A 24,146-nucleotide genomic window follows, 5' to 3' on the forward strand; every position below is an offset into this window, starting at 1 on the left:
CCCCCCAATTTCAACATAATTCCGCCCACGGTGCTTTTTTATGGCAGTGTAATAATGTTTTACAAATTTGACCTTAAATTTTAATTTTTTCAACTTTTGGCCCACATGGGTCACACATAAATCATTATTTGTCATACATTAACCCCTATTAGTTATTAGTTATGACAAAATGGCCCACTTGGTCTAAAGATTTTGATTTCGCGCATGCCAGCAATATCCAAAAATGAAAAATGTACATTGAAGAGTATTGCAATCAACTAATCAAGCTAAGATTTTTCTATTTTGTTAATCATTTTTCAAATTAAAAAAAAAAAATCAACTTTACTGACTTGTTTGACAGAATGGGAAAATTCGTTGCATCGAAAAGCTCTAGCACACTGATTTAAATAGTATAGAATTAATTCACTAATTATTGATTAGGTGCCACGTCACATTTTTCATGGACATTTTATATGAAAAATTATGTCATAGCTAGCTGGACTCTTGATATACATAAATATATGTAATTGCAACCAGACTTCCCAAATTATTTTGAAAAATCATTCAAATTAATAATTGTTTAAGCATATCATTGTTCATTTCGATGACCTTGGCAACAAGAGTTGCCAACACTTTAAAACTCGGAATTTATAATATAGTTTTTTTTGTACTTGCCTAATTATTGTTCATTGCTAGTCAACAGGCCCGTCACAAATATACTAGTTTATAATTGGGGTTGCGTGTACTCATGAACGTGGCTGAATTCAATTGTTTTCTCAAAAATTAATTTGTATATCCTAATAATCAATTTATATAATAATTAAGATGATGATCATGCATCATCAGCCTCTTAAATAATTCCCATCCTTTGAAATAGTGTTGAAAACTTGTCACGATGAATCATGATCTCAAGCCATAAGATGACAATTCGACCTCATCACGAAATATTGTTTAGGGTAATTTCTCTTAAAAATTAATTATCTTATTAGATGTCGACACGATATTTTATGAGCTAGTTAGATAGATAATTAGACTTCTTTAGTCATCATTTAATTGAATTTAAGATATATAACCGATTAACATTTCATATCAATTTATATATCTTGATTTTCTCTTTCTGCTACAACTCAAGGTTCTCAAACTTTTTAGTTCATTCATTCACAGCCACAAAAGTTATATAATCTTTAAAAATTGATGGATGATAGCCGTTATAAGATTAGGATCCTATCATATCTGAATTCTTTAGAAATTTTAGTAATTAATAGATGTTATGTCTTAATAGTGTATAGATAGAATTTAATTTATTTATTTTATAAATTTATTAACAATCAATTAACTCATAAATTTTTACTCGAAAGAAGTTCAGATCATAAGATAATCGTAATAGAATTCTATTAGGATATTGAAAATAATGGATAGGGAAAAATTCAAAGGCACGTGTTGGACTAAAATGCCGAAAGGGGCCAAATCGTCAAGTCTTTAAAAGCACCATGGACCCATGTATTTCGAAACGGAGCATCTTTTCAACGCATGCTCCGATGCTTATCATTAATAAATTGAGTTGTGAATGGGAACAATATACTACAATTGACGTCAATAATCACTGACCCTGCAATTTCCTTGAACATTCATTACTCCTTTGATTTAATTTTTAAGATGAAAGGGGTGTGTGTGCGTGTGTGCTGACTGTTGAGTGATTTAGAAAGCGATTTTATTTGCAAGTTTCTTTGAAAGCAAAATTTGAAAATTAATGTACCAGATGCTTCGTTGACAAGCACTTTAATTATCATCTTTATTGTGATAACTTATGAATCTTCACAACATAATAAGAGATAAGAAAATAATCCCTGCAAGTTAAACGTAACCATGCACATCAAACTTGATCTCTTATATAGGATTTATTTGAGTATAGATAGTTTAGTGTTCTTAAAATATTAAACTAATTTTTAAGATCTGATTCGCCACGTATATTATAGATAACAAAAATGCATGCAGAATTTGAGAAATTCAATTCCTTGAATAATATCACATAGCCCCTTCATCTTTGTATTATTTAAAAAATTCTTCATTTACTTTTAGTTTCTTACAAATTTATCTTGAATTAAAAGCAAGCTCGCAATATAATTAAGACTATGTAGCCGGATGTTTGTTAAAATTGAATAAACTATCTTTATTTGCGAACATGCAAAACGCCAAGGATCATGATGTTATTACCTCAATTAATTTTTCCATCCAAAGAGCATTCTTAGGTTCCGTTTGGAATTGAGGTGTTGTAATTTTTAAGGTACAACTGCTGTGGAAAAAAAGTTGTAACTATCAAACAAAAGTTAATAATATGTAGTAAATATAAATTTTAAATAATAATTTTGATAAAATTATTAAAAATAGGAAAATTATCATTTGTGTACCCTAAAGATGCACCTTTATCAAACATACTACAACACTTTCAAGGTGTATCACTCATCCACCTAAAAATGCCAAAATGTATCTACCCACCACTATTCCGTCAGCCACCGTTTGCAAGAGGTGATGTCATAAGGGTAAAATTGTCTTTTACGATAGCAGAAGCTTTGATTGAAAATGACATGTCGTTCAACACTGGATGACGATGTCGTTCGCTGCAGAACGACATCGTTTCATTAATATAAAACGATGTCATTTCAACGGAGTTAAAACATAACAATGAAACGACATCGTTTCATTGTAATTGAGACCAAAAAAATGTGAAAGGGAAAAAATTTTTGGCAAACATTCGAGAGAACGCTTCTAGCAGAGAGAAAGCTTCCATCTACTGAAAACAATCAGCCGCTCTTGCCCATTTCCGCAAACTTTTCACCAAATACATTAAATACCCTCAAGATTTAAACAAGTGTAGCTGACGTTTGTGGAGTTTGATTTGAAGAGTTAGCTTGTTTTGCTCGAAGACAGCAAGTAAAGCATCAGTTGTTGGGTATGTTCATATATCAAGCCTGTTTCATACAATATATCTTTTATTTAATGAATAGACGTAAGATATTGTAATAAATTATTTGAATTTGTATCTTTTTATTGCTATTAGAAACCCTAGAGTGCAGAAAATCGCGAAATGGGCTGTGGTTTATGTGGGTAATGTTTTTGCATGTTAAAATTTAAACATGGGACTGTTTTTATATGTTAATTGAAATAATTTTTTGTTGTTATATGCGTTTGGTTGTATGTTAATGGTAATGTGTGTTTACTTGACTGTGGTATGGTGGTGTTTATTTCGTGTTTTATTTTTAAAAAAACTTGAGTTTGCATTTATAAGTATGCCCTGTTCTGTTTGGTGTCACAGCAGACATGTCTCCAATGGACTTAATAATTTCTTTCAGAGGAGAAAAACACAATATTGGCTTGATTCATCCTGAAGATTTTACTGTTGATAGAATAAGAGCTGAGGCATTGAAGATAACTAGTGTACATGGGTTAGATGAAGCTGGAAAAATCCTATTACATGTGATGAATCCAGAGAACAAAGTGAAGATTGTGTTAGATTCTGATTTTGGGTTAAAATGCTTAACTGAGATACATAATTTGATGGGTTTAACTACATTTGAAGTTGATGTCATTCTAGTTTTATGCTCTCAATATCCAAATTCTCCGTTAATACATTCATTACTGTTTAACCTAGGAATACAGCTGCCTTCAGAAGTTATAAATACATTGAATGATCATTTTACTAGAGTAGATTTGGAGAGAGGTACACCAAAAGTTAGTCATTCAATAAAAGATGAAGATGAATTATTATCGAACCGATCAGATAAAAGAATTCATAGTGATGATGATGATGAGGAGGAGGATGAGGATGAGAAAGTTGCTATGCAGCCACCACCTGCTGAAGATGATTTAGTATTGGATTGGTCAGATAAAGAGATTAACAATGATAATGATGGTGGTGAACCATGTGTTGGGTACACGAATGATATTAAGCCTGTTGAGGATAGCGATGATAATGAGGGCAATGATAGTGATGCTGATGTATTACTGGATGATGATACCAGGGAAGTCGAAATGGTTGTTAACTCTTCAAATGAAGACAAAAATGCTGGCAGTGTGCAGTTTAGAGATTATTTAGAGAAACATGAGTATAAATTAGATGCTGATGGGATTCACAGGCTGAGAATGGGTGATGTGTTCAGAGATGTGGGTCATTTTAGAGAAGTGTTGCATGAGGTGATGGTTAGGAAAGTGTTTAACATTAACATAAAATATAGTGAACCAAAGAGATATTATGCAACTTGTAAAGAGCCTGGCTGTCCATGGTTTGTCAATGGTGGAAGACTGAATGACAAAAATGGTTTTTGGTTGTGAGGGTATCACAAAAAGCATGAGTGCAGGCTTACGAAGCAATCTGTGAAAGTGACCTCAACATGGATTGTTGAAATGATAAAAGGACATGTTGCTATTGATTCTAATGTCAAGATATCTCTTCTCAAGACTTATATGAAGGAAAAATTCAGATTGAAGATTGAGAAGCTGGCAATGTATAGGGCTAGAGAAAAAGTAAGGATTCTGGTGTATGGTGATCAATCTAAGGGCTATCAGAAGCTGTTTCAGTATGCTGCAGCTATTCATCAGGCTGATTCGGGAGCTATGTGCAAGGTGCTTTGTGATACAGTCAGTTATCCTGAAAAATGTCTGTTTCAGAGAATCTTTGTTGCTTTTCCAGCACAAAGAAATGCTTTCCTGAATGGTTGCAGACCGTTTATTGGAATAGATGAATGCCACTTGAAGGGGAAATATGGTGGAGTGTTGTTGGCTGCTGTTGCTGCAAATGTTAACAAAGGGATTGTCCCATTGGCATTATCTGTATGCGAGATTGAGAATACCGAAACATGGAGTTGGTTTCTTGAACACTTACACAATTATTTCGATGATGGAAGGCAAGTAACATTCATTAGTGATAGGCAAAAGGGGCTGTTGAATGCAATCCCAAACACATGGCCTTTTGCCTATTACAGGGCATGTTACAGGGATGTGTATGCTAACTTTGCCAGAGACCATGATGGTGCCAAATTGCGAAATCTTTTTTGGAGGGCAACTAAGAGCAGTAACAAACATGATTTTGATGAGGCAATGGCACTGATCAAAGATGAAAAGATAGAAACTTATAATTGGTTGGAAAGAGAACTGCAGGGGTACACTTGGTCTGTTCATGCATATGACAGAAACTGCAAGGTAGAGAGAACTGACAATAATGCGTCTGAATGCTTCAACAATTGGATTTTGCCTTATAGAGATAGGCCTGTTTTGTCAATGCTTGAAGAGATTAGATGCAGATTTATGAATAGATTTACAAAGAGAAGAAATGAGGCAAATAGCTGGCCAAAAACTATTGCTCCCAGAATTTACAAAAAGCTGGATAAAACTTACAAAAAATGAGAGAAAATGACTGTGCACCCTTAAGGAGACTTGAATTTTCAAGTCATTGATAAAGCTTATTATCCAGCTTGAAGGTTTGTAGTAAAATTAGAAGACAAGACCTGTGATTGTGGGTATTGGGAAATTACTGGCTTACCCTGCTCTCATGCCATGGCTAGCATAGGTTATGTAAGACATGAAACTGAGGAGTACATTCCTTTTTGCTTCACGAAGTAGGCTTATATTAATACTTACTTAGTTATGTTTAGTCCCACTCCTGATGAGCGTACATGTGAGCGTGATGAAAGGCCATTGATTGATCCCCTAATTGTGCAGAAAAAATTTGGAAGGCCAAAGAAATGTAGGAAGAGGGCAGCTACTGAACCTAAAAAACGCAGCATGAAATTTTTTGTCAACTGCTCGATTTGTGGTGGCTCAAACCACAATCTAAGATCTTGTCCATTGAGCCCATCAGCTAGAACTACAAGTACTAATACTCAGTCAAGTACCAAAACGAGAAATACAGCGATGACATACCGTGTACCAAGTGGTCCAGGTGAGGGCTCCAGTGTTGGATCAAAGAAAAGAAAAACTGCAAGTATTGCTGGAACAAACAAAACAAAAGGTTGAATTTCTTTTCTTGTATTTCATAGTTCATAATTGTATATATAGAAGTTTAATTTATTTTAAATTTTATAATATAGGAAGGGCTGTAGGTGTCAACTTATCCCCAGGTGAGGGCTCCAGTACTGGATCAAAGAAAAGGAAAATTGTTATTGCTGGACCAAACAGAAAAAAAAGTTGAACTTGGTTGAATTTCTTTTCTTTTATTGCATAGTTCATAACTGTATATATAAAAGCTTAATTTAATTTAAATTTTGTAATGTAGGAAGGGTTGTAGGTGTCCGCTTATCCCAAGTCAACCAATCTCAAAATCCATCACAACGGTCGACTGTAACAGGTGCTTTGTAATGAGTTCGATGCTCAATTTCAGTTTCCTAAACTATGTTGGTTATCTTATTTCAACTGAACTTAATTATGCTCTTGCATGAGCCAAATCAGATTTTTTACCCGATTTTTTTAATGTGTTTTATTTGTTGGAACATGTATTAGAAGAGATTCTAATTTGTCATTTCAATATTTTGGATGTCTCTACTGGATTATTACTATTGAAGATACATTATTTATTGGATGTTTTTTTGTTAAAGATATATTTTATTTATTGGATGTGTTCTGTTAAAGAAAATTTATTTCGTGGATGTGTTTTGTTTAGATGATGGTTGTTTTAACTGGATTTTACAGTCCAATTCCAGATTATTATTGATTACTTTCTCATGAAGACAATTACAAATACACATACTAGCACAATTAGAATATATTTAAGCTTTCCCTAAATGATTTTCAGCCTCTTTTTTATTTTCACCACCTCGTTGGCCAGCTTTGAGTTTTGCTTGTATGACATCTCCTCATTAGTATTAGGATATATGAGAGATTCAGTAGTGAGCCATTCCCAAAAATCACAGTGCTGCGCTCCACAATGCTTCCACTTGCATGACCAAAACGTTGCATTAGGATTTTGCAATGTAGTTGACACCATAGCCACTGCCTGCACGCCACGCTTGCAATATTTTGGCTGGCATTTCACTTTTTGTATCTTTTGAATTCATTGACAGCAGAGCTTGATGCTTCACTAGAGGCCATTTTCAAATGAGAGTATTTTTTATTGTATTTGAAGTGAATGTTATGTGTGTGGTGAAAGAGAGTAGGGGTATGCTGCTGGTTTTTGGTTATAAAGGGATAGCAAATTTTTTGTTTGTTACAATGTAATGCACGGTTGATTTTTGGTTATAAAGGGATGGCAAATGTTTTGTTTGTTGCAAGGAAATGTGTTGCTGATATAGCTCATTATATAGCCAAAAATATAGTCGTTATTGCCTCTAACGGATCTATTTTTCTTTGCTTGAATTGTGGGGTATTTCTGTCTTTCTGTGGTTTTTTTAGTTTTAAGGGCATATTTGTCATTTCGCAACAATTCTGTTAGTTTGCAAACGGTGGCTGATGGAATAGTGGTTGGTAGATACATTTTGGCATTTTTGGGTGGATGAGTGATACACCTTGAAAGTGTTGTAGTATGTTTGATAAAGATGCATCTTTAGGCTACACGAATGATAATTTCCCTTAAAAATATAATAGATTTTTCATTATACAAATGAAAAATCATATCAATATATCTTACAAGCTATAGCAGCTGGTGTTTATCAAACACTTTAATACTATATCTTTTAAGATAGAGCTGTTCAATATCAATTCCAAACATACACTTAGTGTGTGTACGCGCGTTTTAATTCAAAAATGTTGAATTTCTATCCAATATCATAAAATAAATATAAAAATCCATTCTAACTAGTTAAAAATATATTTAATATATAAAAAAAAACTCTAAAAGTAGCTTTGAGAGTATAATAAGAAAATATTATTCCCCCCAAAACAAGGTTCTAAGATAATTTAGGTATAAAAAAGTAATTGAACAAAATTACAAATCCATGTTTACCCGTAACCGTGGGATTTAAAATCATTAGTTAATTAGCTCGATTATTTTTATTATGAATCAACTTGACCAGATTATCTTCTTGGAATGGTATTACCTTTCACAATTAAGTCACCATAGATATGACATAGATCTTGTCTTCACTGATAATCCAAACACAACTAGTTTCCATGACCTAAAGATTCTCTATTATAATATGAACTCGAAAACTAATTTCTTGAACATGTAAGTTATATTAGGAGATTGATCATTAGATGAATCTATGTTATCGTTATAAAATAGAATAAAACAAAAGAAAACAAATTTTAAACAACGTGTGTTAAAAAATACTAGATTTGAGAAGGGTTTGGTCACGTACAGTAGAGTATTAATGGATATGTGTGGGGGTGGGCGCCATTTAAGTTGATATAAATCTCACGCATCCACACCGATGTTGGGAGTTTTCGTGAATAAGCTAAATAAAAAAATTTTTAAAATGGTGTCAATTAAAATTGAAATATTATCATTTGTATACCCGATAAATACTCTGTTATCAAAAATACTATAACACTTTAAGTGTGTATCAATCATCCACCCTAAATTGACAAAAGTTACGTGCCGACCACCAAACCATTAGCTGCCGTTTGAAAGTTAACGGAATTATAACGAATTAACGATTTTACCCTTGAAAAGTATCACTTGTATACCCTTAAATTCTTTTATTATCACTTGTACATCCTTAAATTATTTTATTATCACTTGTATACCCTTAAATTATCACTTGTATCATATGAAAAGACCAAATTACCCCTCTGGCGTTATCCTATTTAAACGGCAAATAACGGTTTGGTGGATGGCAAATATATTTTGTTAACTTAGGGTGAACGATTGATACACCCTTAAAGTATTGTAGTATTTTTAATAACAGAGTGTTTATAGGGTATATGAATGATAATTTCCCATTAAAATTTAATGGTTTAAATTATAAATCCAGTGAGTTAGGTTTTAAATCTGGAACGGTTTGCTCACACAGTTTCTGCATTTTGCATTGTGGTCAATCAATCACCATACATATTTAGCTAATTACAAAAGTTTAGGAACCAAATAAAGGCAGAAGAATCATCTTGTAGTACAATGGCAGATTTTAAATACATGCATGCAAGTATCCAAGGTAGGCAAAAACTGGTTAGGGTTCATCTCTCAGCCAATTGTTTCCTATAATTCATTCTAAAGCAACATATATTTGCTTTTCAACAGATCAATTGATGTTAACTCGAAAGCAATAGGGACTAATTAAAATGTTCTCATTTTTTTTAACTAAATTTTTGTGCATTGATGTGAATGTGGAGACGCATGCATATCAGTATCATATTATTACACCAGTTGTTGCCTGAAATTTAATTTTATTATTTTCAGGATTTAAACAAGATTTTTTTCGTTGCTTTTGTTATTATAATTTATTCAGACAATAGTTATTAAAATATAATCAGTTAGAAAAGCCACATTATTGGCACTGCAACTATTTCAAAGTTTAATTAACAGTTGTTTTCTGTTTTTCCTACGTTTCAAAACTTTTGAAGCTGTTCGGGTGCAAAGTGGTGGTTTTTTTTTTTAAAAGAAAAAAATAGTCACTTTCTAAAGTACAGTGATATATTGATATTTTTTGCATTAACATTAAATGTTGCTAGTGACAAGATTTTTTATTCTGGATAATAAGGTAATTTCAAAAATTTCTAGTGACATTTATGATCACTTACGTATATTAGGTTGTTACCAATCAGCTTAATAATAGTAAAGCAAGAATATTTTATATAAGGATTGTTTTGTTGTAAATAATAACTAAAAGGGGTCAAAAATAATGAAAGCTGCTTTAAAAGCTTAATTTCAAAAAGACATAGGAGTCCTTTCATACTTAATGACTATTAACGGTAGAGGTGGCAAAAATACCCGCCCGGTCCGGACCCGGACCGTACCCGGGTGTTGCGGGCCGGGTAATACCCGGCCCGGGTATGAAGCCGGGTCGGTCTTGGGCATCACTTGATAAACCCGGAATCCGGATTTTATTAAAAAAAATTATAAAATATATATTATTTTAAATATTTTATATTTATTTGACTTATTTATTATACATATATAAAGTTTTAAACACTTAAAGTTTATATTTTCATGTCAAATTTTATTGAAATAAACTTAAAACTTATAAAATTATCAAAAAATAAAAAATATATACACATAAAATATTAAAAAATATAAAATCCGGGTACCCGGATGAAAACCCGGCCCGGACCCGGACCCGGACCGGTTGCATCCGGGCAGGGTCCGGTCATGGCAATACCCGGACCCGGCCCGGGGTTTTGCCATCTCTAATTAACGGTGACCAAAGTATAGCTATTCTGATATGGAGGTTACATCAATAAAAATGCATAATCTTTTAATACTTGTGCAATTTAAAAAAAGTCTGATTATTTTGGACTTGCTCCATTGTGGGGTATTGATGATGACCACACAATCACAGAGATAAATATTATATCTAAACTTATTGTTATAATTTGACGGTCATCATCAGTCTTTTACGGTGGAGCAATTCCACAAGAGTAGTACTAGTGTAGAGAAATATGAGAGAAATTTACCTTTTCTCTCTCTACCCACCCACTATCTCTCTTCCCTTTTCTTCTTTATTTCTTTCATCTTTCTCTCATCTTTCTCTACACCGAGTATTTTCTATTCCACAATATCCACTACCTTTTATAAAAAAAGTTTATGTCCCACTATATTTTGCGTATTACAATTCTCTAGTGTTGTATCAAATCAAGATATATTATCGATTTAAAATTTTAAGTCAAGTGATTTATCTAATGTTAATTATCAAATTTATTATTATTATTTTACTGTTTTAAAAAGCATAAAATAATAAATGAGCGTAAATTGTATGGGATATAACACTTTACATCTATATCATAACAGAACTTTATATTTTACACTATACTACTATTCTTACTGCTATGACATCGGTATGATATAATAATTTTAGTAAAGTTGTAACAAAAGTGCAGTAAAAATATAAGATTTTGCGAAGTCATAGTATTAAAGTATTACCCTCTAATACTATTAAGAATTTTAAACTCACCCAAATTACATGCAAAAAATATCAAACAAATAATAAATAAAAAAATGGATGGAGAATAATATCAATCACACAACATAAAAATTTGCATGGAAAATTCCTATACTAAAAGAAATATGTTGCCAAGGACAACAAGACGAAAATTCACTAGGTGAAAAATTATTACAATCACTCTAGTTTTTTTTTTTTTTTTTACACCCAAAGCCCCAACAAAATACTCAATTTATCAATAGACTTACTGTTTCTTTCACGTTAGAAATTGTCTACTTGTAGAGGACTGATTGCGTGTTATAGAAACGATTGAACTCAACCTTCCTACATATAGTGATTATTTCTTGTAAGAGAAATATTTGTTTCCTTATACTAGTTGTACTCCTCATTAAATAAGTCAAATCCCAAAGAAAAATTACTTATTCCTTAAATAGGAATCTTACTGAAAAAGAAAATATCCTAGAAAATTCTTATTAAAAAATAAGACATATTTTCTAACTACCTTCACTTTGGCGAGTTTTTCAATTAAGTAACAAAACATGATCCACCGTGTATCCACACAACTACGTTGTCTTCACATTTTTTACTCCACCGTAGATAAAATCTTGTGACAATCACTCCATCATAGATAAAATTTTGTTTCTATCTAGTAACCATAATTCTTTATACCAAGAATCATCATACTCCACTTTATCCAGAGTACACATATGGGGCATACGTCGATCACCTTATTGAAAGTAGCTACTCTTAGGTTTAGCTTCTTTGAGAATCTCTAGCCATTGACATAAAAAAATTCTTCCACACTTTGCATAATGTCAAATCATGTCTCGCGTGCAATCTTGTGGACCCGCTAGTAGTAACACATCCTCTTTCATGGCATGCCAAAAAGGATAAGTCAGTCTCTCATGGAGAAAAAAAAAACACACCACTAGTTGACATTATCAATATCTATATCTACTGATTTAAAACTATTTGGTGAACTTGCTCTATTATGACAATCTTTTTTACGTCGTCCTGCTTTTTAATGTGTAATCAAACTGAACCAATATATCCTTAACTTGAATTTGCCACAAGTCAAAATTGATTTTTCTATCAAATTTTTATATTCCTACCTCACAGGTTTTGAAAACCTCATTGCTGACATATTTGTATTGTGTTGCAACCTTAACGCTGATACCCTTTAATACTGTTAAAAAATTTTAATCTCACTTAAGATTTTGTAAGCAAAAAATATAAAAACAAATAATAAATAGAAAATAGATGGAGAATAAACTTAATCATATAAAACAAGAATTTACATGGAGAACTCCTATACCGAAGAAAAACCACAGCCGCCAAGGATGATAAGAGAAAAATCTATTATATAAAAAAATTATTATAATCACTCCAATATTTTATTGTCACACTTCAAATCTCAATAACACTTAGTCTTTGAATTAGTCTTTGAATAGATATACAATTTCTCTCACATTAGAAACTGTTTACTTGCAGAGAACTGATTGTTGTTTTATATAAACAAGTGAACTCAATCTCCTTATATAGTGATTATTTCTTGTAAGAAAAGTATTTCTTTCGTTATACTAGTTGTGCTCCTCCTTGAATAAGTAAAGTCTCAGAAGGGAAAATTACTTATTTCTTAAATAAAAATCCTACTGAAAAAGAAAATATTATAGGAAATTCGTATTGAAAAATAAGACATATTTCCTAAATAATACTTATTCCAAATTTTCATTGTTTCACTTTTCTTAAAGTAGTGAAATCGTAATAAAACTCATCAAATTTTTAATGTTTCCAATGTTTTATAAAACAATGAACGTCGCAGTCATAAATAAACCTATGAACCAACTTCGGGGAGTTTCCAAAAGATCAAACAACTTGCCCACGCAACAAGCAACATGATTGCAAGTTGCAATTACTAGACATTTATTTATTCATTTATTAATACTTTTCATTATCTTTCCTTAATGAATAATTTTTCTTTTTTATTTTTGATTAATCCGAGATTAGACCAATTGATCGAATAAGATTGAACCTGCTCTGCCAATCTTTCGGGTCAATGTCCCGATATTAGTTTTTAGTTATTTCAAGTACCAAATGGATCAATTAAAATTGAAACATGATTAATTAGAAAAGATTCGTGAATCTCACTATAATCAAGGAAAAATTTAAAGTTCTTCCAATTGACTCAGCAACTAATACAAGTTGTGAAAAGTTATAAACAACTTGAATCACACCAGCATGCTGGGTTGAGGACTTGAGGGCATACAAACTTGTATCAATTAAATTATCAGTAAGAGTTTATTTATAGGATAATTAACCTGCTTGTAATTTCGTTATTGATTTGGATACGACTGCTTGAGTGTATTTTTTTAAATAAAGAAATGATTTTATCTATTATTATGAGGATTAATTAAAAAAAAAAAGTAGCACATACCTTGTAAATGTTGGGTAGAATAGTCGAAAATAAATCTGAAAAAAAAGTGTGATATGTACGATTCAAAAGGGCGTGCTTGTTTAATTATTTTAAAAATGTAACATGATAAGAGTATTGTTAATAAAATAAAGAATAAACAAAAAAAAAGGTCTATTGTTTCTTTTTATAAGTGTGAATCGGAAACGTAAACGTAAGATAAATTGTGAATATATTCAATGTTTCTGTCGAAAAGATCCTCACAAAAAAATAATTAATGATCCGCTCATAATGAATAGTTTTTAAATGAAATCAAAATAAATAAAGTACTTTTACTTTTCAATAAGATTGTGATTGTCCTTATCGTAAAGCTTAGATACGTTCTTTTGCAGCACTGTCGTCTATCCAATAAAGTCCCCAACTCAATCACTCTTGTAAGTCCACCATTTCCCTTGAATATATATATATATATATATTCAAATTTTAAAGGAAAATGATGATGTGTTTTGAAATTGAAGGTCCTGTAGTCAAATTGTTCACTCAAGGATCCAATTATATGAGTATTTTTATATCAAAATTTCGTCGGTTTGTAGGAAAAAAACTAAACAAAAGAAGATTTGGTTTATTATATAATATGAATATGAATACGTGCTATAAATCTAACATCTATTGGCACGTACATTAATTTAACGTGTGAAGTTGCAAAAATGAAGTGAACGTTTGCGTTTTTGCATCTACCTAATTTGGGTCTTAATCACTAGTTTTAAGTTGCTGGGTAAATGTTTTACAATATTATTATATGGATTCGATGAAAATTATTATATGGAATTAGAATATGGGCATGGATACGAGAGATTCGACAAAACTAATATAGATGAATTATTTAAATAATTGAAAGAAAAAAGGTGCATATATACTAGAGGTTCGAACACTAAACCTAGGATTATAAATTAATGTTGTATGAGATTATTACACTTTATACAACTAATTAATTAAAGATTAATGATCATTCATTTTAAAATTTGAAATAGACAATAAATGAAGACAACTCACTCAATTTGCAAAGGGTAAAAGCTTGTTTAGTCCCTATATTATGAGGTTAGTGTCCATTTAGTCCCTGTATTTTTAAAAACACCTCAAAATGTCCCTGCTACTAAATATTGACACTTATGCCATTATTTTTAACTTGTTTTTACAATATTACATTTTTACAATAATGTTTTTTTTTGGATATTAATAAAAAATTAAATTATCAAATTAAACTCAAAAATAAAATAAAAACAAAAAAGGTATATATTAATTTTTGTGGAAGCTCACGTATGTCTAAAAAATTAATATCATAAAAATTATATTATCAATTTTTTAGAAAAATTAATATTTTAACTCAAGAGTGTGTTTCACAAAAATTAATATATTTATTTTATTTTATTTTATTTTTTGGTGTTAAACTGGTAATTTATTTTTTTCTTTTTAATAATGTCTAAAAAAATTATTATAATAGGGTTATTTTTTCTTTTTAATAATGTCTAAAAAATTATTATAATAGGACAATATTATAAAAATAAGTTAAAAGGAACAAAAGATAATGGCAAAAGTGTCAATAATTTAATAGTAGGGATGGTTTGAGGTATTTTTAAAAATATAGGGACTAAACGGGCACTAACTTTAAAATATAGGGACTAAACGAGCTTTTACCCATTTGCAAAGAGCCAAGGGAGGCGTCTTGACTCTTTTTTAAAGTGAAGTAGGCCATTTATTTTTATTTTGGATAAGGCAAAGGCTGTCTTTGTTGACCCATGAATTTTGAGAAGACTTTATTAGCTCACAATTGGACAAACGAAAATCAAAATTAAACCAACCACCATACTTCATAAGACTGTATGTTTTTGTCTTATTCATTGACTTGCCTTTGCTTGACTTAAAAAAAAAAAATCAGTACAGAGATGTTATTAAACTGGCCAATAGGCTTAGATGTTACAGCATCTTTAAAAAAAAATTTTAAATAAAATTTTATTATTTATTTAAAGAGTCACATCAATATTTAAAATTTTAAAAAATATTCTAATTAAAATTTTTTAAATAAAAAATATTATCTCTCATAGAATTACTTTATCCTTCTTAAGTTTATATTTTATTATTTTTTATTGAAGACGGAGAGAAGTCTTTTAATTACCATTTATTTTTCCTTTGAAAAGATATTTATTTGATTAAAATAATATTTATTAACTTATTTATATTTAAAGAGTCTTTTGAATAATAACATATTTTTTATTTTTTTTATCACATAGGTAAGTAAATATATATTTGAAAAGTAAAATTAATAGAACATTTTGGAGATTATCTTAACACATTGGCAAAATACCTGTACCCCAAAGTTGAGAAGTTGGGACTCTATTTTTCACCTAATTGGGTACCGATATTTAAATTCTCCAACTACTATGGTAGAGAATATGTATCTCTTAGATATTAACATGCTCATTTTGGCAAAGGAATAAATTTATGTGCTATATCATAATAAATTTAATCTAGGTTAGTTATAATAAATTTTAAATTATAAATATATGTATGTTTCTAAATGTAATATAAATACTTAAAAAATTAAAAAAATATATTACAAATATAAATTTTATACACTTATTATAAACACTCGTGATCTAACTTATTTTTAAGTGTGACTGAGACTTATGAGTTTTTATATACTATCAAAACCAAACTTGTGCACTAATGGACCTACATTATTTTACCAAAGGGTAACAAACATAAATTTTACTTATCATATGTTTATAACATAAGTTTTATTTATCTTACACATAAATTTATGTTTATAACTCATGCACGAGTACTTCTAAGTATTAGTTAGATTAATAGTTTCACCATTTGAGTACCTTTTGTCAGGAACCTGCTTTTATACTCTTATATTTGTAGCTATTCGAGACGAAATACAATTTATGTTTTATTTGCACCAAAATACAAAAATACCCTATTTACGAGGTAATTAAAAAATTATTTAAGTTTTCTATTTTAAACGAGGAAGTGAAATATGGCATAATTCAATAAGGGGTAAAATTAAGAGACACAACTTGCAAACACAACTTTAAAGGTATGGATTAAAGAATAATAAAGAGTTAAGATTTGACGACATGAATTAATGAATAAAATTCTCTCTCTTCTAATTAATGTTAGAGATTAATAAATGGTCAAGATTAGATGAGGCGAATCAACAGTCATTTAACTTTTTTTTTACTCTCTCTTATTTATTCATATTCTCTCCAACATTATTTACCCTTTGTTTCCTGTCAAAATATTTTTTCTTATCTGGCCATCGTCTCCATCTGCTTCTCTCTCTCTCTCTCTCCTTTTTTTTTTCCTGCTCTCGTCTTCTCTTCTTCTTTCTAGCCATTCAAGATATATTTAACATGCTCTCATCTTTTCTTCTTTTCTCAAAATTAAAGATAGTCACTCAAGGTATATTTGACATTAATTTTTTTTTTTTTGAGATTGACAAAAGACAATCCGATATTATTGAAAATGAATATGAGTTCATATGAATGACTCCTAAATTTGGATTCGGACATAGTCTAATTTGTAATTCAGTAGAATTTCAAGGTTGTGCAAGTGTTCAATTTAGAGTTTGTTTCAGATTGCTTTTGGAAGGTTTAAAAGTGATTTTGAAAATTTAAAAGGTAATTTTAGTGTTTGGTGAAAAAAAAAACAAAATCACTTTTGTCAAAATTAGCTCCTCCACCAAAACAAAATCACTTTTGTCAAAATTGGCTCCTCCTACAGCTGATTTTGAAAAGTAAGAAAGTAGTAGCTTTTAGATTTTGATTTTGAGAATCAATTTTATCTTTTAATACATTTCCATAAATATCCTTAAAATTATTACTTAAACCCAAAATTATCTTTATTCAAATTGGAAACAAAATCAATTGTTTAATAAATTTTTATTATAATTCATCAATATAAATTTAGTAATATCAATTTGTTAGTCAAATTATTATTAAATTTGTTTAACTATATTATAAATTTCACTATCAATTGTTTTAAGATAAAAAATAAAAAATAAAATCAATATATTATAAATTTTATTTTTAGTAAAAATTATCATAATACACAATTAAATTTTTTTTATGTATATGTTTCTATATGTATAAGCAATTCTATATTATGTATATTTTAGTTATTTGTTTTCTCTCAGTAGTTTAACAGTAAAATTTATCAAATATTCATAATTATTTTCAAAACTCACAGTACTTCTAAAAATAAAATTTACCAAACACTTAACTGATTCTCTTCATAGTTAATTATTTCTATAACACAGCTGACAATAATTATTTTAAAAATTACAGTATTTCCAAACTGGCCCTTAGTTTATGATTACTTTATAGGCTTCACAAAAACTAAAAATTTTCACTTTTAGATCAAATTTTAACGCATGTTGATGAAAATTTTGATAGATATGTTTCTTTTTAGAGTTATTCATTTTATGCTCTATTAAGCAATTATAAGATTAAAAGAAAACAAGATTATTTAGAAAGTAAAATTTACTATGAGAGAAGATGTAGTTTAAAAAGAGAGAGAGAGAGGGTGAAAATAATAATAAAATATTTAGTAATTAATAAGGGAGAGAAAAGAAATTAAATGAGTTACAACTCTTCCCTTATAACGAATCTTAATTAGTAATCTAATGGCCCAAAAATTGTGTTTAGAATTATGTAAAAAAATTTATTTCTTGAACCTGCCCCTAATAAACTATAGATGTAAACATTCTACCTAAAATATACTTTTAGATTTAAAAGATGGAGACAGATTTTTTCAGTCCTAATCCGAATGGTTTCTACTGAACTGATTGGTCGCAAAATAGACCGAAAACGTGTTTTTGTCAAACCTAATTGTATGTTTTTGTCAAAAAGCTTGTAAATTACTAATCGAAACGTACAAGTAATTTTTTATTTTTTTTTTGTTTACAGAAACGTACAAGTAATTGGTCCCATATGTTTTTGCAAAGCACGAATCCATCCTCTTCAAAAGTTCAGATCAAATTTAACAAGGAGACATAACAGTTATAAAATTTGATAAAATCGTTTTATTTATTGCAATGAATAAACTTTCACTTAATTTTGATGTCTTATTAACAAAAAAAGAAAAAAAAAAGATTTTTCTCGAAAACTGACATAGGTTATTTTGTTTTCTAACATTAAGTTTAATTTTAAGGAGTAAAATTCATTGTTCCTTTAATTTTCTTTTTTTCTTTTTATAATTCTTAATAAAGCTTCTCCCCTTTGCCGAAGTTGGACAAAAAAAAAAAAAAACTCTGATAGTCAAATTATTTGTGTAAATACAAATATTGTACTAATTAAGGGCATGTGTCTTTAATTAGAAAACTTAAAAGATAATTGGCTATGCATATCATTTATTAATTCTTCCAAAAATATCGTAAGCTAACAATTCCGGAGAATATCTACTATCTGCAAGTTGATTTTTGTAGCTTTTCAATTGTTAGGATGGCCTATGTTTTCCAACAACCGAAAACTAAAGCCAGCTTGCTACCATTTCCTTTGTCGCACAAACCAATCACATGCTCAATCGAAGGTGTGGGGAAAAAATTTGCCTTCTTGGTGCTTGAATTAATGTACATTTTTTTTTTCAAAATGCAAAATTTGCCTAAGATGATAATTAACATGCATCATGTTTGCTATCGTTATTGATTTTTCTTGTTTTCTTTAATTATTTTTCTAGAATTTTAGGTCTCTACTCCTCATCAATTTAATTTCATAACAATAAAATAACTTTATCAACTTGAAACAGCGTTTCTAAATTTTAGAAAAATACGTTCAAATTTCGAATTCCTAATAACCTGTTTTGTGGGATGCTATGAGATATTCTCGCAGCTCACTGATTTTGTAAGAGGCATTAAGCGTGACATGCCTAGATACTAGTTCAGCAATTAAGAATTTGAGAACTTAAGTTTTAACTTAATTTGAATGGAATTTGTTATACTCTCAGGGAGTGTCTTTAAATATCATCATGAAGTGCGAGCACAGTTAGATTGATCTAGAGTTAGTTTTTAATAGTTTCTAAAAAGTAAAATTAATATTACTATAAATGACATTGATTAATTGATTGTCACTTCCTCGCTTCATTCTTTAGGGAATTAGAGTAAAGATTGGAATCCTTTTGTGTGCATATTTATAAATAAATTTGATCTATTTTAGATCCAAATATCTTTTCTACACTATTATAAAACTAACATATTATTTAGAACATCAAACTCATATTAATTCAAGCTAACCATATAAATGATCCCAAGAAATATATTTGCCAACCAAATTGTAAGTAGGATTCTATTAAAAAGCTTTTAAATTAATTCTTAAAAAAAATGAAAAAGGTAGAAGGGTACATAATCTCACTTTCAACAAGCTACCATATATATATATACATTATTAATTAATTTTGAGATCTTGAAGCACTTTCCCTGTACAACGACATAACGTGTTGTAAAATCAAGCTAAAACAACACAACAAAAAACTTCGACCCTCATTCAATGACAGTATGAAACGCCAGTGCAAATTTTGTCATATTTTTGGGGGCCACCGCCAATTTGCATCGTTTCCCCTGTTCTTTTGGATGCTCGCTGGCAACCAAGTGGGTCGAATTAAAAAACTAATATTATTATCATTTCATATCTAAAAATAAATATTAAAAAAAGCATTATTATTTACAACCCATTATTCCCTTTCGATCAAAACTATACATAAAATACTAAATATCAAGCAGCAACCATTAATATATTGAGAATATAAATAATTAAAAAGAAAAAAAACAGCACATTGGTTTCAGTTTTTATATATCACATATGCACAGCATGATTGACACTTCTATCCTATTTTACCTAACAGGGTTAAAGATCCACATGGCTTTACCAATGAGTGAAAGTGAAACAAGGACAAATAATCAAATAATAATTAACCTCTCTTTTATTTGGACTCTTTGGTCCAAGCAATGATGTAAGCTTCGCTCTATATAATAAGCTTATAACCTAAGCTGTCCAGCAAATTAAACATACACTTCACACACAAGGCTTCTTGTTTTTGTAGTAGTTTCATGGCAGCTTGAGTTTCTATCTCTTCTTCCAAACCCTAGCTTACATAATTAAACACTCGCAGTCTCTCTCTCTCTCGCTCTCTAGCTAGCTAGCTTAGCAACAACATGGCTGCAGGCTTGGGAACCGAGAGCAACAACAATACTGACCCTCAAAACCAAAAAACTCTTGCGGATTTTGATCCCCAAAAGAAACCAAAAAGAAATCTGTATGCCTCCGGCGCTGCCATTTTGGCTTCCATGACTTCAATCTTACTAGGTTATGGTAAGTTAACTTTACAAGAACCCTTTCTTGTACCTATAAGTTTGCTTTACATATTGATTCACGAAACATGCATCATGGAGATGGAAGTAATAAAGTTTCTTTGAGAACAAAATTAATCTTCTCAGAAAGTGGATAAGTTTTGTGTGGGTGTTAGTCAATTTAACAGAAAAAATCTGTTTAAATTAGTATAAGAAATTAAGAGTTCGGATCTCGCTGTCATAAGATTTTATTTCATGCATGCGTAATTGGTTCTGCATGCATAAATTAATTAATTTTTTTTTTTTTTGTGTTCTTTTCTTGTAGACATTGGAGTAATGAGTGGAGCTGCACTCTACATCAAAGACGACTTGAAAGTCAGTGACACAAAAATCGAGATCTTAATGGGAATCTTGAATATTTACTCACTCATCGGCTCACTGGCTGCCGGCAGAACCTCCGACTGGATTGGCCGCCGGTACACTATCGTGTTAGCCGGGGCCATCTTCTTCGCCGGAGCGCTGCTCATGGGGTTCGCCACAAACTACGCTTTCCTCATGGGGGGTCGCTTCGTCGCCGGTATCGGCGTCGGATACGCTCTCATGATCGCTCCCGTTTACACAGCTGAACTTTCTCCGGCTTCTACTCGAGGCTTTCTCACCTCATTTCCTGAGGTTTGTGCTTCTTCTTCTTGTTTTTGGAAATAGCTTTCTTGTTTCTTAAAACAGAAACAATTTTGAACGGATGATACTTTTACTTTCCAAAGTTTTGAAATACAACCTTCAAACACTCGAATGAGTAACGGTATAAATGCGTTTCTCTCTTTTTGTATTTTAAGATTTTATCGTCTAAATCGTGACGTACTGACGTATTAATTAAACAAAGTAATCTCTAGTCCCATCACTAGTGCTAGGACCTATCTTAAAAACCAAGCTAATATTTGATACTTAACTAAATATAATAAAATATAAGGGATTAATCGATATTATCCTCTTTTCAACGTTTCAGGTTTTCATTAACGGCGGGATATTACTTGGCTACGTCTCGAACTACGGATTCTCCAAACTACCCCTCCACTTAGGCTGGCGCATGATGCTCGGAATCGGCGCCATTCCGTCGGTGCTTCTCGCCGTCGGCGTGTTAGCCATGCCAGAATCTCCGCGCTGGCTGGTGATGCAAGGCCGACTCGCCGATGCAAAGAAAGTTCTCGACAAAACCTCGGACTCGAAAGAGGAGTCTATGCTCAGACTCGCCGATATCAAAGAAGCAGCCGGCATTCCTGAAGACTGCAACGACGACGTCGTTCAAGTACCGAAAATCAACCGTGGCGAAGGCGTATGGAAAGAGCTGCTGGTCCGTCCTACACCGGCCGTTCGTCACATCATAGTCGCAGCCGTTGGTATTCATTTCTTCCAACAAGCATCCGGCATAGACTCTGTCGTTCTTTACAGTCCTAGAATCTTTGAAAAAGCTGGGATTACGTCAAAAGACGAAAAGTTACTCGCTACTGTAGCCGTTGGATTTGTCAAGACCACTTTCATCCTAGTGGCTACGTTTTTACTCGACAAAATCGGACGGCGTCCGTTGCTTTTGAGCAGTGTTGCGGGCATGATCGCCTCGCTCGCGACCCTTGCTATCTCTCTCACAGTCATAGATCAGTCACACAAAAAGATGATCTGGGCCATTGGTTTGGCCATCTCAACGGTTTTATCCTACGTGGCGTTTTTCTCAATCGGGATGGGGCCCATCACGTGGGTTTACAGTTCAGAGATTCTGCCGTTGAAGCTACGCGCTCAGGGAGCGAGTATTGGGGTCATGGTGAACAGGGTCACAAGTGGGGTCGTATCGATGACTTTCCTATCGCTTAGTAAAGCGATCACGATTGGCGGCTCCTTCTTTCTATACGCGTCAATTGCATCAGTTGCGTGGGTGTTTTTCTACACGTGTCTCCCCGAAACGCAGGGTAAAACCCTTGAAGAGATGGGGGCGCTCTTTGGTAATTTCCGTTGGCTGAGGGATTCCAAGAGAGAGAAGAGGAGGAACAAAGCCAACGAGATTAACGGTGACGGTGCGAGTAACGTTCAGTTAGGACCGGTTTCTAACGGTAACTGAAGGGTATTTTAGTAAATACGATGCTTTTTAAAATCTTGGTATAGCTTTTTAAAATGAATACTGTGTCGCGGTGTGTGCGGGCTGATCACTAATGGGCGATTGAAGAAGTCATTATGCAATGAAAATGAAGCACTATGAATCAAATAGATATAATACTTCTTATAATTCCTCTCTCTTTAAAATTTGCGTGAATGGTTAAAATTTTGGTTCGCATTCCAATGATGATTCTAATGCCTCAATTGTCATTCTGGAATTGAGCAAAAATGTTATGCCTAAAACCTTTTGTAATCGTATTTAATTCGATAGACATATTCAAGTTTATTTATTTGATTCGATTGACATAATGTGACTAAATTTCTATGTAAGTACTAACCAAAGAACGTAATTGTACTTCAATAACTCTTGTTATAATGATTAATGAATTAGTGGAAATGGCAAAATAAATTATGAGGAAGTGGGAAAGCTCCAATTATTGAGGAGATGGATATATGTTGTGATCAACAAAGTGTCTTTGTGCATGCATTTGGGGCTGAAATTGCCATGCGCTTGGACACTTCATTGTTGGTGGTGAATGGTGATGGTTATTTTTCTTTTTTGTTTTGTTTGGAAATGTTTTTCTTATTTTTGTTTAAGAAATTATTATAATTTTTGCTTGGCTATGCCCTTTCTTACCTATAAATTTTCGTCTTCTTATAATAAAAGAGATTAGTTTATGTGGTTTATGTTATGTGGCTTTTAGAATAAGTGGTCCATTCGTGCATATGTCGACAGTCGATTGAATTGACTACTTATAAAGTTTATTTGAAGTAGAAACAAAGAGACCTCGCAATTTTTATGCATGTTGCCTTTTCCTAGTTTAGTTTAATTCGGAAATCATGATATGTTTATAATAAAATTTCGGACATGGGCTTTTTACCGAAATATTAGCTAAAGAAGGAATGGTCCCCTCCAAAAAAGGCGTAATTATTAATTTTTTTTTTTCTTGGTGTGTGAATTGTGAGATGCGTGATTAAAACAAGCTGACGCTGTAAATTAAGTAACCTTCTTTGGTTTTTTAGGTAAGACAATGGTTTTAACTTTGAAGGTTTTCAATTCCTTGGAAATTTGTCTTAATAAAACTTACCCATATAAGTTGTGCATTTTGAAGCAACATAACAGGAAAAGATTTCAGTACATAATAAGGTCTACAAAGTAACAAGATTTTCATTTTTTTTTTAAAATAAAACAAATGTACATGGAACCATACGACCCTAATTACCAAAACCAAGAGATGAAAATGCA

General features: G+C 31.4%; 1 protein-coding gene across 1 annotated transcript; it reads left to right on the forward strand.

Annotated features, from left to right (window-relative positions):
• Window positions 1-20,455: 20,455 nt before the first annotated feature.
• On the forward strand, window positions 20,456-23,190 carry LOC102616424 (polyol transporter 5-like). The gene is made up of 3 exons (XM_052431871.1): window positions 20,456-20,777; window positions 21,081-21,427; window positions 21,762-23,190. Exons 1-3 carry the CDS (start codon window positions 20,621-20,623, stop codon window positions 22,863-22,865), a joined length of 1,608 nt encoding a protein of 535 aa, XP_052287831.1. The 5' UTR covers window positions 20,456-20,620; the 3' UTR covers window positions 22,866-23,190.
• Window positions 23,191-24,146: the final 956 nt, after the last annotated feature.

The sequence above is a fragment of the Citrus sinensis genome, chromosome 8, assembly GCF_022201045.2.
Source record: "Citrus sinensis cultivar Valencia sweet orange chromosome 8, DVS_A1.0, whole genome shotgun sequence".
Classification (NCBI taxonomy): Eukaryota; Viridiplantae; Streptophyta; class Magnoliopsida; order Sapindales; family Rutaceae; genus Citrus; species Citrus sinensis.

Excerpts from the sequence above, each read along its gene's own strand:
- LOC102616424 (XM_052431871.1), top strand. The coding sequence starts at position 20,621 with ATGGCTGCAGGCTTGGGAACCGAGAGCAACAACAATACTGACCCTCAA. Across the intron at positions 20,778-21,080 it reads TTCAATCTTACTAGGTTATG|ACATTGGAGTAATGAGTGGA; the intron begins GTAAGTTAACTT and ends CTTTTCTTGTAG. Across the intron at positions 21,428-21,761 it reads TTCTCACCTCATTTCCTGAG|GTTTTCATTAACGGCGGGAT; the intron begins GTTTGTGCTTCT and ends TCAACGTTTCAG.